This window comes from Sinohyriopsis cumingii, chromosome 6 (genome assembly GCF_028554795.1).
Source record: "Sinohyriopsis cumingii isolate HCF-2022 chromosome 6, ASM2855479v2, whole genome shotgun sequence".
Lineage (NCBI taxonomy): Eukaryota > Metazoa > Mollusca > Bivalvia > Unionida > Unionidae > Sinohyriopsis > Sinohyriopsis cumingii.
This window is the reverse complement of record NC_142966.1, coordinates 76,448,199-76,466,784: the sequence shown is the minus strand read 5'-3', so window position 1 is coordinate 76,466,784 and position 18,586 is coordinate 76,448,199. Positions and strand designations below refer to the sequence as shown.

The 18,586-nt window shown below is 35.4% G+C and overlaps 1 protein-coding gene across 1 annotated transcript in view; it reads right to left on the bottom strand.

The window, feature by feature from the left end:
• Positions 1-2,516: 2,516 nt before the first annotated feature.
• Positions 2,517-18,586, bottom strand: part of LOC149797250 (uncharacterized) — a 49,343-nt gene continuing 33,273 nt past the window's right edge. Inside the window, exons 22-29 of the mRNA XM_089960378.1 lie at positions 16,045-16,210; positions 14,856-14,959; positions 12,384-12,500; positions 8,558-8,698; positions 8,109-8,147; positions 6,396-6,578; positions 5,789-5,984; positions 2,517-3,028 (exon numbers count right to left, since the gene is read on the bottom strand). Of these exons, the coding sequence (XP_089816504.1) occupies positions 2,713-3,028; positions 5,789-5,984; positions 6,396-6,578; positions 8,109-8,147; positions 8,558-8,698; positions 12,384-12,500; positions 14,856-14,959; positions 16,045-16,210 (1,262 nt within the window). The 3' untranslated portion in view covers positions 2,517-2,712. The remainder of the gene's footprint in view (positions 3,029-5,788; positions 5,985-6,395; positions 6,579-8,108; positions 8,148-8,557; positions 8,699-12,383; positions 12,501-14,855; positions 14,960-16,044; positions 16,211-18,586) is intronic.

The window sequence follows — 18,586 nt, the reverse complement described above, 5'->3', positions numbered from 1 at the left end:
GATGAACGACATTGAAGTTTCAATCGAGAGCATTTGCATTATTTGCATTGGTTGCGCCACTTAAAAATAAGTTAATTATGCCAGAGTTACAAGTCTGTTATGGTCTTCTTCTGTCCGTCGATTACAATGCTGAATAACCATTCAGGTGATTTAAACAGGTAGTGATAGATTAGCGCTGGTGTTAATCAGTGTTCTGTCCTTCTGTGCACGTGTACATGCAGCATAATGTCTCCTTTCATGTGTGACCGATTTAATGTTCATTCTCAAACCTACCGTTTGTAGTAGCGCCAAGAGTCACAGGAAAGGTTTTGAAGACAAAAATGTAATCATTTGGTGAAGTCAAACTTTTTATATTCAGGTAACGGAATTAGCTGCCAAAACCCAACTGTTTTCTTTGGAAATGCTGTTCACATCCACGAGCGGTGAAAGCCGCGTTAATTCTTTCCATATGCAAATAGGTATGCGTGCGTGAAAAGAACATTAAATTCCTCCCCAAAGAGAAGTTAAAGAAACCATGAATTGGACTGTTCCTCCACCGTCTGACGAAGAATTTCAATTTTAGTCCTAACCTTTATGAATTGACGATATCGAATAATGTGTAATTCATAGCTGGGCCCTTTCTGTCAGTCGTGAAAAGTGCTCAGATTATCACTGTCATCTATCTTGCATGCGCTAGTTGATTAGATAAGTTTGCAAGTGAAATGAAGTTATTAACTGCATACCAGCTTCTTTTTAGTAAAAATAACACATAACATCTGAAACAGAAAACCTCAAAGCGCACGGTCAACAGAACACGCGAAAAGCTTGCACTCCTACTTTAATAAAATGGGAGCACATTGGGTATTGATTTTTCCATGTTTATTTTTCATGTGTTTCGTTTACCGCGATTTGAACTCAATTTTATTTGATACAGAATGACGAAGTATTATGTGAACCTTAGTGAGCGCTATTCAGGTCGCCTAATACAGTTATTTACATTATACATATTTCCAGAACAAGCACAACATTAATTGTTAAGATTGCCAGCTTTTATTAAGGAATTGCAAGAAAAAGATGCGTTTTCTGATAAAAACTTTAAAACAAGATTTGGAAGATTCGAAAGGTTACATACTTTACGAAAACCTTTAATTTTCGCTCATCATCGTGGTTACGGAAATAACACATGTAAGACAAAAGAAAAGCCCCAAACAACAGCAACACCAACACACAACATAATGAAACGTTTCTAAAACATTTGGCGATAAGTACACTTGTTTGCTGAAGAACGTTGTCTTATATCGAAACTGATAGTTCAAAACAGCTCTTTAACTTCGAGAATAAAATAACGCACATTTTCAGAAACAAATGAAATAAATATTTATTTTGGTATAACATTATTTTAATGAAAAGAATAAAAACGAAACACCTAAATCGGATGAACCAACCAACCTTTAAGAATACCGTTTGCAAAATATGAGCACTCCAAGAAGGTTAATGGAGCATTTTCTTTGTCTCGCTATCTGTCGTTTTGAAGTCGGATTAAATTATCTTGCGCTGAATAAGGTACAAAGTTTAAAGATGTGAAGTATCAAACACCTTCTGCACTTATAATACTCTACAATCGGGACATTGACTTGAATATCGACCACCTTGCCTATAGGATTATACGTTTCGTTTGTTACATGCTTTGCTGTCTTTAATGTGTAATACAATCATGTAGATTTTCTCGATGTTTGTCTTTTCTTCACATACAGCTCACCTTGATAATCCAGATGATAGAGAAATGTTTCCCATGCCATCTATTTTGGATAGTCTTGTGATAATTCTTTATGACTGAGGATGCCATGAAATTGCTTATAGTAAAATAATTGTCGAGCAAAAAGTTCCTAATTGATTCAGTATTTCTTTGAATGGCTGAAATATATATATATTTTTTATAGAAGCCATGAAAGAACTTTTAATTTCCCTATGATTTCATCAGTTTATATGTGACCTGCATTGAACGTGATCTTGTTTTTCGCTAGTAAATCAGCTTCTAAACCGTTCACATTGTATTTATTTATCATCTTTTCTGTTTTACAGTTGTAATGATCAACTTTTACAATGCTATCTCTTTTTAATTCTTTTGTGACATCATTCTATCACCATGCTGTGACATTGCCTACACTGTAGTCGCCTTATTATGTTTCGTATGTGTACCATTTTGATATATGACGGTGATGTTTTTGGACGTATGAGGAGAATTCGTGCGGCAATTTTAAAACATGAACGTTTTGTTTAATAAATGCATACATTAAAACTATTTGAATGTACTACTTTCCTATGCCATCTTGATTTCGTTATACAATGACATGGCATGTATAAGATTAAGATTGAATTAAGAGGAAAGGAAAATATTATTAAATGATGACAGTTGGGGACGTTCATGGAAAATATAATAAATGAGAAAAATAAAACAAAAGTAGAAAAGTTCTGCGCAAAAGCATTTTCTGGCGGACGTAGTGTAGAAATGTATAATAATCAATAGATGTACGCAGTTCTCTGTTTTAAATTGCTATTTATTCATCTTCTAAGCAATGGGTATAAGCTAACACATAAAGGAAAATTGTATGCTATATATGCATAGGAGGTAATTGCAAAGAAGAGCAAAAGTACAATGGAGATGGGTTGTAAATCTTGTTAGGTTGGTTTCAGATCTTGATCGGTGAACACAGGACTCATCTAAGCTTCATTTTATTGTATCGGTCCGACGATGGCGGTAAATGAAAAGATTCTGCAAGAAGTTGACGCTTTAAATGCAATACTTTGATTGACCAAAAGCAAGGAAGGGTCGGAATATGTAACCGATGAATAAAACAGATTCATTCCCTCGGGCTCAACAGTAGATACACAGTCGTCATAAGTTACCCCTCCACTTGAGGCTCCCACATACATAAAGCCGATCAGATCATTGGGTTGAACAGCAATCCGACTTCCGGAAGGTATGGCAATACGTCTAAGCCTGTCGTCACGTGCTTTATCTATTATGTTCTGGCCGACCAACATGAAGCTGAAAGATAATAAATACTACATTTGCAGAACTACGAGTTACTTAAACTACTACTACCATCACTAGTGCTATCATTGTTGCATTTACTGTTAATGTCAACACCATTTCATTAAATCAGAGAAAAACTAATATTAACACTATCTCATTATCGCGTTTACCGCTAGAGTTCACGCCACTGCTGTTGATGCTAATGCTGCCAGAAAACGAAGACAGAAAGAAACGTCAAAATTTTAAATTGTTGCTAACAGTACATTTTCTAAACTATTTCAACAAGATTTTAAGAATGTACTTACTTCTCACTGGCGTACTTACAAAAAATTGTAAGACCTCTTCAAAAGTTAAGAAATGTCACATACATCTGTCTTGAAGGCCCGCTTCCTCACATTGCATGGGGCGCGGGACGATAGTTACGCCACTACTATTACTACTAATTAACTACTACTGTAGTATTCTCACACTATCTTGTTCGCTTGTGCCCCTACCTACCGATTTTGAAAACAGAAGTCATCAAGGGCATAAAAAATGCACAAAACTTCATTTCATTAATTGATTTATAAGTTTAACCAGCTTATTGTCAGATGGTCCCTAACACTGTGAGCTTGTTAGCGTTTCAAATCAAACGGGAGTTTCTTTAGTAACACAGGAGCCGTATCTGCATGGGCCAGTCTATGCTTGCAAATAACAGATGTGATTTTACCAACCATGTTTGATAATCTCTATAATTACGTAAATTTTGGAGTTAAATTTCTTTGAACGCGTGTATACAAGAGTTACTTTCTTTTATTTGTTGAGTTTGTTTTCGAAATATTATGACTAGACATTCCATATATTGGACGCAGACGACACACTTTTACTAAAATGAACTATTCTAGAAACCTGTAAAGGACAGCGAGTAGTATTCCTTCTTGTGTATATCGGGAGCTTCCATTTGATTTGAAACGTCAATACACGTGTATATATATATATATATATATATATATATATATATATATATATATAATGTAATAAACTGACTAAGAACAGTGCAAAACGCCAAGAGTATTTGGTGAATATTCACGTTTGTATTTAAAATAGGGGTCTCAAACTCAAACCACCCTGAGGGTCGCATGAGGGTATTTTCGATGGTCCAAGGACCGCACCTCCTTTATCTCTCATGACACGTTGTTGACGCCAATCATTTTGCGAGCCACAGGCTACGGCTTGGCGGGCCGCGTGTTTGAGACCCCTGCTCTAAAACAACGATCTTCATAGAGATGATATCAACAAATTTATATCAATTTAGCAAACTTTTAAATCTTTTGAAATGAATAACGAATAATTACAAAAGCTAATTCAGAAATATTACCAGGACATAAAAATGCAAGCAATCGGAAATTATATAATGTGTTGGCTTATTTGTTGGTACAGACGGGTCAGAGGTGGTGGATGAGTTAATCAAATAAAAAATCAACTGCTTGTTTGATAGTACTTTCAAGTTCAGGGATAATTAGTCGTCTATGTATGCTGGTGGTCATATAATTATATCTTTCTGATTTTTCTCGTCGAATAGAGCAATCTGTGAAGTCACGTGTAGATTGAAAAATACATACAGTTATATAAGTACGAAACAGAACCGCTCCGGTGGCCTAGTGGCTAGAGCGTCCGCCTCAGATACTGGATGTGGGTTCGAACGCCGACCTAGTCATACCAAAGACTTATAAAATGGCACTAACAGCTGCCTCGCTAGGCGCTCAGCATTATGAAGTTAGTATTAGGACTGGTCGGCTTGGTGTCAGGATAATGTGACTGGGTGGGACATGATGCCACATGTCTGTGGCATGATGCCCCCGTGCTAGACATCAGTATAAACTGCCACACTGCAGACATCGTAGCGATATGGCTGAAAAATTGTTAAAGCTACGTTACAAAATCCCAATATCATCCCCCCCCCCCCCCACAGAGTACGAAACAGAGAAATGGACTTAAAGCGCAACTATTTGTTGGTCATATTGGAAAACGAGGTGTAGGCATAGACTCACATGGATGTACCGATTTTGTGATAGTCTTCGTTTGTCTTCAAAGCAGGGTGTCGCATCGTCATAGTTCGAAAAGGCAAAAATAAATTAAATATAGATTCTATGTTCTCTTTTGCGAAACTCCAAATATTTCCCACTTTATACATGTTATAAATATCTTAGTCTTTTAATTTTAAAGTTCTTTCTTTGTTCCTGTTATTTTCAAGCGACGTTCATTCACATCCGTATGATTTCGGCGATGTGATTCATTTACCAATTCCTTGAAATTAAATAGCACGCCCCCTCGAGAAAGTAGTTTGATAGTGTACTCAACATCAATGATATACACTGGATTTTAAGGCTTAATGACCTTCATATCGTCTCCTTACGGGTAATCAGGTGGCAAAGACAGGTCTTTTCTACAATGGAATTCCGTTCCACATGCACAGTTACCCTTCTCTGTCCCACTAAATGAGGTACGATGCCATATCGTTATAGGAAGGTAGATGGAACTAAACAATGATAAAGTCGCACTTTCCTTTATATTCATCAGAGGCCATCCCACCTCCAACCTCTGACCCCACTTTTATGACAATAAAATGTGTCATATCCCTGAGTGTATATTTGGGCATCATTGCCAATTTAAACTGATACTGAATGGTAAATATTAACTTCACGCCAAACTCAGATGTCACTAGGTTTCCCTTGTTAACAGTGAATTTCTAACCAAACATAAACATTAAAATATAAAAACTACTTTTCTTACCTCAATCCGTTCCTTCTCCAGACTTGGAGTGCAATTTTACCATTCACATAGCTGTAAAACTGCCATTCAGAAATTTCTCCTGCCTTCGTGATTCTGTGGTAAGCATTGTCTCCAGTGTAGACGGTCTTCTGTGCCAACACTTGGTCTCGTTTCCGGATGCCTATGCTGCTTACTTTGGTAGGAACTAGATTTATCGCTGCCAAAAGAATTATACATTTTACGGTTCAGCCATTACAAAATACAAAAAATTATTATAATGGATAATGGTTTAATTCACTCAAAAGGTCATTAATTGAACAAATAAATGAATTAAAAACCGTACCCCCCCCCCACGAAACCCCAGACAAGAACATGCACGTCCTGGAACACATCTTTTCCTGAATATATGTGCAATATTCAACAAAATATATTACTATATTACTCTAGCTGTTTGGCGCTAGATGTAAGCTGATATACACTTCCCCCTACAAAGTCCATCATGTTTCATGAGGGATTTTAGAGCATTATGATCTGTGGAACTACAAGAATAAATGTAAATAATGGTTTATGTAAATATGTGCTTTAAACATACATACATCCATACATACATCCATCCATACATACATACATTGACAAACTGGAGCTGAGCCAGTCAGAGAGCCGGATGGAAGACAAGCACGGATGAGGTTGCCTTGTATCAATGTATATCCAGCATTGCACGTGACCTCAAATACCTCACCGACAGTTATCGTGTCACCTCCTCTCACTTTAGTGGCATATGAGACAGGCCCAGGATCCAAACAAACTGCACCTAAATAAAACATTACATATCTAATATGAAATACAGCAGTTCGTAGAAGTATTGGAATTGTGATGTTTTAGAGGAGAGAAACGATGTATCAATTGTGTTATTAAATACACTGTATAGAAATATCAAACGAAACCTCAAATTAACCGAGTTAAAAACCGACTTGGCCTAATCTGCCCACGTCGAACCGTTCAAACGCACTTTTCTCCAATTCGATGTTGTGTTTGTGTCATGGCTGTACATGTCAAAACGTCTGATAACCAAATCAAGATCTGTAAGTGCAGAATCTTTGACCAAATCACTGAAGGATGAAAAGTATGCTACTCTGAAGTTGGTTTGCTAAGGTGAGTGTTACTCCACTAGTTGAATTTACCACTCAAAGCGTATGACTTATACATGTACTCCACAAGTTGAATTTACCACTCAAAGCGTATGACTTGTACAAGCACTCCACAAGATGAAATTACCACTCAAAGCGTATGACTTGTACAAGCACTCCACAAGTTGAATTTACCACTCAAAGCGTATGACTTGTACGTGCACTCCACAAGTTGAATTTACCACTCAAAGCGTATGACTTGTACGTGCACTCCACAAGTTGAATTTACCACTCAAAGCGTATGACTTGTACATGTACTCCACAAGTTGAATTTACCGCTCAAAGCGTATGACTTGTACATGCATCAGCTTCAGGGAAATTTAGATAAGCAATAAGTCTTCAAAAGATTGAGTTAAGTAGACAAAAACAGATTACGTTTCAACCGCTTAAGAGACATGATAACCAGCTGGTGTAAAGCCTCATAGAAATGGTGATAGGTAATAACTTTCCAGGTCAGATGAGCAGTACAGCTTAGTCACCCTTGGGTTTTGAGTTTGAACTTCAATGCCATTGGCTATTTCGATTATCTTTGAGCAGGCTACCCCACATCATCTCAACTTCTTAGGTCTCTTGTGGTAAAAATAGGCAATGTCGCTTGTTGAAAATGAAAAGCCATGTTAAATAATAATAATAATAATAATAATAATAATAATAACAATTATTATTATTATTATTATTATTATTATTATTATTATTATTATTATTATTATTATTATTTCTTTAAAACCTTAAAAGCTAACGTCTACAGGTACAGCAGCAACAACAACATGTATGACAACAACAACTGTGCTATTAACATTATAAAAAGGTGTATATATGCTTTATTGAAGCTTTGCACGCGATACAACAAATATCGTCTTCTCTTATCAATAATAGTCAGCTTGAATATACGTTGCATGATATTCACTTCCGAATTTGACACTAAATTAAGCGACAATAAATCTGTTAGTTTTAAATCCAACGCTTAATTCCAAAATCATTAAAGTTCAGCCTCATCGCCGAGAACTGCTGAAAACAAATATAAATATGACACATGCATTATAACAATTTATGTTTTAAAGATATTCTTATTTGAAGAAATTTCAGCTTCCCATTTTGCCAAGAAAGCATATATCGACAAAATAAAGAAGAAGAAGAATCAGAGGAATACTTACAAGAAGCTGATGGAGTACTTGAATTGCATGGCATCTGGCCTGTTTAAAAGTACAATATTTCTAGAGTTAACGCTACATTTCAGTGAGGAAAAAATGTTTCTTTCTTTAGCACTTTCATACGTGAACACAAACTTGCTCTCTCTCTCTCTCTCTCTCTCTCTCTCTCTCTCTCTCTATATATATATATATATATATATATATATATATATATATATATATAGTCGGCAAGAAGTTTATTTTTAAGAAGGAAATGTAAAACATGACATAGATGAACAATCTAAATCAAAGCGAAATATATAATAATATAATAAAATATGTAATAAAATGTAAAGTTCGACAGCAAAATTAAACTTTTTAAGTAGACGAGTAATGAAAATTTGTTTAGATGATTTTAGTATGAAATTATCATTAGTTACGATTCCAGGATACATAAATTATAAAATAGGAACCTGTAACATCCGTATTGGTACACAGCCCTGTTGTTCTAGGACATCTTTGCCATGCAAATAAGGGATATTTAAGGCGCATATCCGGGATCTTTTCTATCAGAGTAGTGCAAGCATAACTCTGATCTGCGCAAACCTTTCGCACTGAAAAGGCAAGTGGGGGAAACAATAATTACACTGACGTTGACACAAAATCTCTTTCACACAATCAAATTAACCATACGGAAATCTTACAATGATAAAAGTTATGTATATCTATATTATATGTTTCAGTTTTGATTCATGATTGTAGATTGTAATGGGTCATTTTTATAAACACATTGTACATTTTGATGATTGTGGGTTTGATAAGGTAATTTTGTTTAGTACACATGTTTATGTGGCCTTTTAACATTGGAAGGTGTAGAAGTAATATTGCTGAAAATATTGGATGGGATTTGAGCTCAGATCATTGGTTTCTTCCTAGTAAATTCTGGGTCACCTGATCTCTGGTTGGTTAGCTGCTAAAGGACCTGACCTAGTTAGCGAGTTAGAATGATCTGGAAATGAATCTGTGACCCTCATCTTGGTTCTGACATTGTTTATTACTTTTTATATAAGGGATGTTTACCTGAGAATTGATAATTCATATCTTAAAACACCAGTCTTACTAGAATCAGCTTTAGTTGTGTTCAGTAATAATTGGAGAAGATTTATTTATTTCAAATATTAATTGAAAATACTTGATGATTATAAACTGTAGCACCAGGTAACTATTTTGGAATTACTGTGAATTCATTTAAACACAATTTCGATTATGTCAATGTGATACACCAATACTGTTAGCATATCAATCATATTCAAGGCTACTAAAATATCAGCACAATACATTCGACTTCATTAGGAACATCACTGGAACCCATTTGAAATATTCTATACTCTTGGACTCTAATATAACTTTTAGGACTATATGGGATATAGGTGGCGCTCTGCAGTTTCAAATTTTTGCATAGAATTTGAATTTTAAAGAAAAAATAATTTCTCCGGGTTTCCTCACTGGTTATACTGGCTATTTAAAAGAGACCTTGTATATCTTATGTATTGTTCAAACAACCTTTAATTCCCGTTACTTTGGTGATTGTTGGGTGTATTATGGGTTATAGTGTATACGGTTTGGCCTTACTCCTGATGTGCACCTCTCTAAAAACTGCTAGCTCCACGTGGTCATTTTCACTTCCTACAGTTCAGAGGTAAATTGCAAAAAAGAGCCAATAACTTTTTTAAATTTTTTTTATGTCTGGTAACACTGGACAACAAATTTTTACAAAAGTCATGTTACTGAAATAAAATTAGTCAATTCTTATCAATTTTTATGTGCTGAACACGAATATGACAGTCAAATTGCAAAATTGGCTCTAGTTTTTTTGTAATCTGCAAGAAATTAATGTTTACATAACGAAATGCATTCCAATAGTAAAAGGTCAACTGTAATAGCCTACCTATAAAAAATCAAGTCATTGACTACATCTTAGATTTCTTCGCCTGTCTCTTGTACAGCTGTTCGGGAGCATCTCTGAGGAGTGTCCAGCAGTAGTCAGCCAGCATTGTAGTGGACCATTTTCCCTGGTATCTTTGTTCCATTGTTGTGATATCTTGATGAAAACGTTCGCCTTGTTCATCACTAACAATACCACAGTTGCTAGGAAAGAAATCCAAATGGGAATGAAGGAAGTGAATCTTTAGAGACATATTGCAGCCAAGTTTCTTATACTTCATCAACATGTCTTCTACTAGTTCCTTATAGTTTTCTGCCCTAACATTTCCGAGGAAGTTTGTAGAAACTAGGCGAAAAGCATTCCATGCTTGTTTCGCGTCACCTTCCAGCAAGTTGTTGAACCGGTCATCTTTGAAAAGCTCTCGAATCTGAGGACCCACAAAAACTCCCTCTTTAATCTTTGCTTCGCTGAGTCGAGGGAATTTTTCATGCAGGTATCGGAATGCTGACAAAGTCCGGTCAATGGCTTTCACGAAGTTCTTCATCAAACCTAGTTTGATGTGAAGGGGTGGTAGCAAGATTTTCTGAGCCTCAACCAGAGCTGGTTGTTGGATATTCTTCTCTCCAATGGCTACATTCTGCCTGTGAGTCCATTCCTTCCTCATGTAGTGCATTTCCCTTGCTCGGCTATCCCACTCGCTTTCGATATGCAGTAATTGTGACATCTTCTTCTAGAAGATTCCATTGTTGGAGTCTTGATCCTAGCAATTCTGCCTTGTTCTTTGATAAGTCCAAATCACGAATCAGGTCATTTAGTTCTTCCTGTGTTATTCTGTGTGGGGTTGATGATGCACCACAGTGAAAATCTGGATCACTGCATGCTGATGGACCAGGAGAAGAACAGGTCGACTCACCTTTGTCTTCGTCAGATGAATCAAGAGAATATTCTGCTGGAGGTTCTGGAATAGGAAGTCCCTCACCATGTGGAACTGGTCTCAATGCAGACGGAATGTTTGGGTAGACTATTCTCGACTTCTTTCGCTTCGTTATTCCGCCGGAAAGAGGAGGAACCAAGCAGAAGTAACAGTCATTTAGGTGGTTGCTTGGCTCTCTCCACACCATTGGGACTGCAAACGGCATTGATGACCTTTTGCAATTCAGCCACTGTGAAAGCTGTGTTGTACATGTAGCACAGCATATATGCGGAGCCCAAGGCTTGTCTTGGTCACCAACCTTGCATCCGAGGTAAAGATGATATGCCTTCTTCACTTGAGAATTGATACTTTTCTTCTGGTTGGCAAATGTCACTTCCCCACAAATATAGCAAAAATTGTCCGCGGTATTAACACACTTTCGAGGCATTACTGTTCTTTATTGTACGTAAATGGATAAAATAATAAGTTTTATGTAACAGTAGCTTGAACTGTCTCGCACAACGTCTAAAATATTTTAAATGCTGAACCTATCTGATTGGGCTTTATATAGTACACTGCTTACGTCAGCTTCAGCAGCCGCCTGGCATTAGTATAATAGGCCTACACATGTATAGTACACTGCTGACGTCAACTTACTTCAGCAGCCGCATGGCATTAGTATTGCATTGCATCAGAAAATGATGCAATCAACTGTGGATGATGTGAGCATGATGGTATTATGCAATGTTACATCATTATTCCGGATGTTGCTGCAGTCCTACTGGAGAAATTTACACAGTGAAACATAGAAAATGAGGTATATGAATATCTTCAAAACGAGAGCCAATACAAATTTTTCACGGTTATATTCGTGTTCGGCACACCAAAATACTACAGATTAGGGCCTTTTCAAGTCAGTAATGATTTCACTGTTGACCAGTGTAATTAATTCATTGCACTTTCAAAAGTTGGTATTATGTAGTCGCTAAATTATTTTCCCTATTTTAATAACTGCTAATGATAGTGTACATTAGACTAATTCTAGCTGACTTTTTATCACAAGGGAGCAATCATTTTAGTTAGCTGTGTACTTAGATTATGTACAGTTTCCATAAGTACAATATCCAAAGAAATGCCTGCCACATTACATCAAAGCAGCATAGAGGTATGCCAATATTCTCTCCATTGTGTATGTTACAAATGCAAACAATTTCACACCCTCAAAAGTTCATGATAACTGGTGAGTGCCCTCTTAATTCGAAATACTGTTAGTTTTAATTGTTCACTTTGTATTCTAGGAATTTTTTAATTTGTTTAAGAGAGAGAGAGAGAGAGAGAGAGAGAGAGAGAGAGAGAGAGAGAGACTTGTTAATAGAAAATTGAGCACTAAAGAGAAAGACAAAGCACGAGGACAAGAATGAGAGACACCATGTGTCCTTACCATCGAATGCCCTTTTACAAACAAATCCATTTGTACTGGTGTCTTGGAGATCGTTCCATTTGTCATTCCAATATCTCATAGTTGCATAATCCTCGTTGTACCAATTATCTGGCTGACCTGTAAATTATCACGAATTATTATTATTATTATTATTATTATTATTATTATTATTATTTGATAATAGCAATAACAATAACCACCTTAAGTGATTAGTGTGATGTGTGTGATTTAGATTTTTAAGGTAGCTTTAACAATTTTTCAGTCATATCGCTACAATGTCTGCAGTGTGGCAGTTTATAGTGATGTCTAGCACTGGGGCATCATGCCGCAGACATGTAGGATGATGTCCCACCCAGCCACATTATCCTGAAACCAGGCCGACTAGTCCTATCACTAACCTCTTAATGCTGAGCGCCAAGCGAGGCAGCTGTTAGTACCATTTTTGTAAGTCTTTGGTATGACTCGACCGGGGATCGAACCCACGACCTCCCGCATCCGTGGCGGACGCTCTAACCACTAGGCCACCGGAGCGGTTCTTTAAGTGATTAAATGGTGGTTCAAGCCACTTCACATATGTAATAATGAACCAAGTTTTGCTGATTATATATATATATATATATATATATATATATATATATATATATATATATATATATATATATATATATATATATTTCAGCTGATTTCTACAGATGCTCATCAATAACGAAATTAATGGTGTTTTGTGTTCTAGAAATTAATGAATGCCTACGATTAATAATTTCTTTGTATTTGAATTTAAATGGAAAAAAGTAAATAGACTCTTGAAAATAGTTTGATTGGTGTCATTGAGATAAGTGGATCCATTTGCAAGTATTATGCATGTACGAAAGTGAACAATAGTCATAACTTCGAATGAACCAAATGCAACAATACATTCTTGTGTTGTGATGGAACGTAACTATTTACAATTATTTTCATCAACAACGATTTCAAATTTGTTGGTTTCTTCACGATTGTCTCAGCTGGCACAAACACAGTTAAGACTTATTGTCGATGAAATAAAATTCTGGAGGAGGTAGAAAAGATTGCAAAGGTAACCAGAAATCGACGAATTATGATTGGATAGTTATTGGCTAATCAATACAAGACTGAAGGACTATCGCTTCTATTTAATTAGAGACCGATTCATTTGTAGATAATTACACGTGGTAACCATTAAGATTCTTCAATATGTCGATAATTTAGGTAAAACATTATGTTGGTATAGACAGATAATTTTGTATTAAAGATGCCCTTGCAGGCCCATGACGAAATTCTATATACGTCGATCAATGAAACAACTCGTCGGTATTATTTAACAAGGCATCGCCCTTCCTAGTACGAGAGTGATAAAAGAAAGTTTCAAGATAAAAAGTAAAATAAAGATTTAAAAAATTGGGATAAGCGAGCTGAAAAGAAAGTTTGAACATGAAAGTAAAAACAAGTATTTAAAAAATGGGATGGTGCCAAGAGTTTTGAATTAAAGACCTCTTGTTTGGCAGCTGTGAACATAGAAAGACAAATGTGGGTGTTTATATATATATATATATATATATATATATATATATATATATATATATATATATATATATCTATATCTATATATATATATATATATATATATATATATGATTTCCTTTGATGCAATAAATATTCCCGCTGCTTCATAATTTGAAAGAAAACCCACAAAAAAACTCTTAAAGCAGATTAAAAATAATGAACACATCTTTGAGGATAGGGTGACTTCATCAAGCAAGTATCATTAACATTCATGTTTTCAACAATGTAATACAACAAATGGAAACCCTATGAACTTTAAGACAGATTTCCTACATATCTCAAGAAGACAAAACTGTCTTTTCAACGGCACGACTTGTAGTTTTACCGAATATTTAAAGAGGAATTGTATCTATATTAAAGTTACGCTTTACTTGGCCATTCTTATTGTCAAATGGAATTTATATTTGTTTTCATTTCTATTAACAAACTCTGTTACTTGCATGGTAAGTGTGGTGAAAAAGACGAGAACGAATGGAACAAAAACGGAACCGGAGAAAGCGAGAGCTCAAAAACGTGTCGAAGGGGGTAGGTCAGTTACACGAATGAAGAATAAGGTGTAATTTAATGATTATTTTATTTCTCCATATACACAAACGAACTATCGGAATGAAAGAGAGTTAAAAATAATATAGTATCATTATAATATGTTATAGAAAGCTAAAAAAAATCATGCTCAGGTACATGGATACTTTATTTGAAAAGATTTAGGACCAAGACTTTTTCTGTACCGATATATATATATATATATATATATATATATATATATATATATATATATATATATATATATATATATGCAGAATGAAGAATTAGAAATGTACATGTATTGTCTAATATGCTTTATTGTGGTAGACATAAATATAACGTTTATTAAATAAAAGCTTAATTTACCAGAGTCCCAATTGCTCCACGTGACAAGAGTTCCGTCGTTCCATTTCCATACACCTTCCACTTCAGCGTCATTCATGCCTAGCCAGATATACTCTCCCCAGGGTCTGTACGAGTTGAAAGGTAATAATGTGAGAATTAAAAAAATCCAACAAAACATTAAGTGAATGCAAGGTAGAGAGGTGGGAAGAAGGGGAGGAGATAAAGAGTGATACATATTATGCAAATGGTTAGAGGTCGTGATGAATTGGGGATCACATGGTAAGATTTGTATGCATAGCTAAAAGCACGCGCTTAATTCTCGCTAAAAGTTATAAAAGGTACCGTCAACGGCTCAGATGTTCGCTAAAGTGGTCTTTAAAAAAGTTCTCATAAGTTGTTTTACAATCGAAGTAAAAAAGTTAAATATATCAGTTCCTCTTTATTCAATCGATTTGCGCCATAGCTTATATACTCACTCGTAACAAGTCCATTGCCTTGTGGCGGTTTTTACTCAAAGGTATATACAACGGTGCCTCAACGTGATATCATACATTTGGAATACCTTCATCTATTTTCGATAAGAAAAAATACCTGTTTCTTATAATTCTACAAGAAAGGCAGAGGAATCTCCAAATCGCCGGAGAGTGTCTTTCTTTTCATACATTTATTAAAATATCTTATATCTGGTCATTCCGCGTGATAACTGGAAGATTAAATTAACATCCAAGTTTGTCGCAAATGGAAGGAAGGTTAAAAATGTATTGTTTATATCAAACTGCTATAGACACTAGGAAAAAATGAATTAGAAAGTAACTGAGCAATACTGCTACTACTATACTAATTTTAATAGGCACATATTCGTCCAAAAGATGTTTTCAGTTATTCCAAATGGTATGTCAGCGACAAGATAGGCTTGAAAAGAAAAGTTATAAAAAATCAAGATGGGCGGCGGATGTGCCTTTTGTAAAATTGATTTATAATAATATTGATCTAAATGAGTAACATGATAAATTTAACACTGATTTAGTCAGAGAATATATTGTTTTCAAAATATAATAATAGTGTCGAGTATGGCTCCTATGTAAAATCTACTCTGCATTCAACACCACTACCACCACCACCACCAATAATAATAATAATGATAATAGTAATAATAATAATAGTAATAACAATAACAACAATAACAACAACAACAATATGATAAACTTACGCGAGCGAGCCAATATAATTGTTCTCGTCTATGGTTTTTGCGGTCGATACGGAGGCGTTCAGTGAAGCGCAATATGTTTCAGCATCCTGATAAGTTTTGTCAGTTTCGAAGAACTTGTAGAAATATCCTTGGAAAATAGTCCATCCATCGCCTTTTTCTGTTGGAACTGAAATAGTAGTAAATTGATAGTGTTGTTGTTATTGATAACGATGATTTTGTGATGAAGAATGGGTAGATGATTGAATTAGGAGTCACTACTGTGGTAGGTATTAAAAAATACTGTATGCTGTAGTTCTTCGTGATATGCACTTTAAATTACCACTAAACAAGTTAAAACTATTCTTCAGATTTCTGAGGTATTCTATACAGTATCAGAATTCTGGAAGCTGAATTATATACACCAATGGACTGGTTGGCTGGATTATTTAAAAGTACAGACAGGCAGTTAAATTATCTATACGGACCGGCACTTGAATTAATGACACTAATCGACTGGCGGTTGAATAATTTACACCTATGGACCGACAATTAAATTATCAACACCCACTGAAAGGTAGTTTAATTATTTCCATCGGTTGATTTCCACTTGAATACGTTATACCGATCAATCGAAGGATGGATCAGGTAGTTATCTACTATCGCCGATGAATCGGCAGTTAAATTATTTACATCGATGGGTCAGGTACTGGATCTACTATCGCCGATGAATCACAGTTGAATTATTTACATCGATGGATAGGGTAGTGGATTTACTAACACCGATGAATCGGTAGTACAGCAATTTATTTAGATCGGCAGATGAATTATTTCAACCGATGGATATATCGATAGTTAAATTATTTACATCGATGGTCTGACAGTCAAATTATTTACAGTCAGTTATTTATATCGCAGGTCTGTGAATTGATCCATTAACGGGTATTTCAATTACCTACATTGTTTGACAGGCATTTGAATTATTTACACCAAATGGACCAGCATTTTAATTATTTACATACATGTTGAATTATGTATTGACCGACATTTGAATTATTTACCTTCATTGTAATTGTTTACATTGACGGACCAGGAAGTGAATTATGTACAACGATGTACCAGCATTTGAAGTATATACAGTGTTGGACCAGCATTTGAATTATATAGTGTTGGACCAACATTTGAATTATGTACACTGAAGGACCAGCGTTTGAATTATTTACAGCAGGGGTCTCAAACTCAAACCACCCTGAGGGCCGCATGATGGCATTTTTGATGGTCCAAGGGCGCACCACCTTCGCTATCTCTCATGACACCTTGTCACGCCAATCATTTTGAGGGCCACAGGATACAGTTTAGCGGGCCGCGTTTTTGAGACCCCTGATGTACATTGATGGACCAGCATTTGAATGATGCACACTGGTGGAACAGCAGATGTATTATATCCACCAAAGAACCAACAGTTGAATTATATACTGTATTTTTAATACTGATTGAATGAAGTTCGGACGGCTGTAGAAAACAATGCGAAAGAAGCGCAGATATTTCCTGTTTGTTTCGCTGAGTTGTAATTTGTGATATGTTTTATGAAGAATTCCGGTAAATGCAAATAGATGTTGTTTAGACAGTGTTATTTTCTAATATAATGTTAAATATAATCATTGTAGGGACTACCGTTGTTGACAAAAGTCCACCACAACTAATATAATCAAAAGAATAAGAAATAAAGCAATAGTTGTACACTACATGTCCTTCATTCAGTTAATTAGTTTATGACCATAGAGTCGTAAACTGCAGGGATTAACACTGTTAATAAAAATTCATGACAAATGATATAACATTTAAAGTTGTAGTTCTGCAGTACACATACAAAAGGTTTTAGCGACCAAATTGTGCTGAAATAACTATGATACTGACCATTTTAGCAACTGTATTTGACATGAAAAGAGGACCATGTCAATTATTACATGGCATGTACGGAGAGGAAACTATTCACCGTTTATGAATATTTTGTAAATACTTTTTGTCAACGACATGACCATATCACTTCCTTTGTCGATGATAAATCAGTAGGTTATGTAAACTAGACTGTAACGTGAACATGTTATAAACAAGTAAAATGAAGACTAGATTCATCTACTTTATTCGTTATTTCCGATTTCCTCCAGGGCGCAAGCAGAAGAGCGATTTTTTAAATGTACCAATATGTTGTAAATATAACCGAATATAACAAGGTCGAATATAACAAGGTCGAATATAACAAGGTCGATGGCCCGGAAGTTGCACATGCCAGTACTACATTTCGAAATTTCATCGAATTTTAAACTATTTGTCGATACAAAGGTGTATTCGGATCTTTAAGTGAAGTAATGACAGTTCTTTTCAAATTGTCATCAGTTTGGATGATTGTCGTGAGAAAGGGCAATTTATATACTTATGGTATCATATATATCTTTAACTTGCTATCGGCATTCCATTTAATAGGTCTGAATAAATCAACTACGAAAGATAAGTCTTGCCCTGCTATACCGCCATTTATTTAAGGCTATGCACTGCCACCACTACC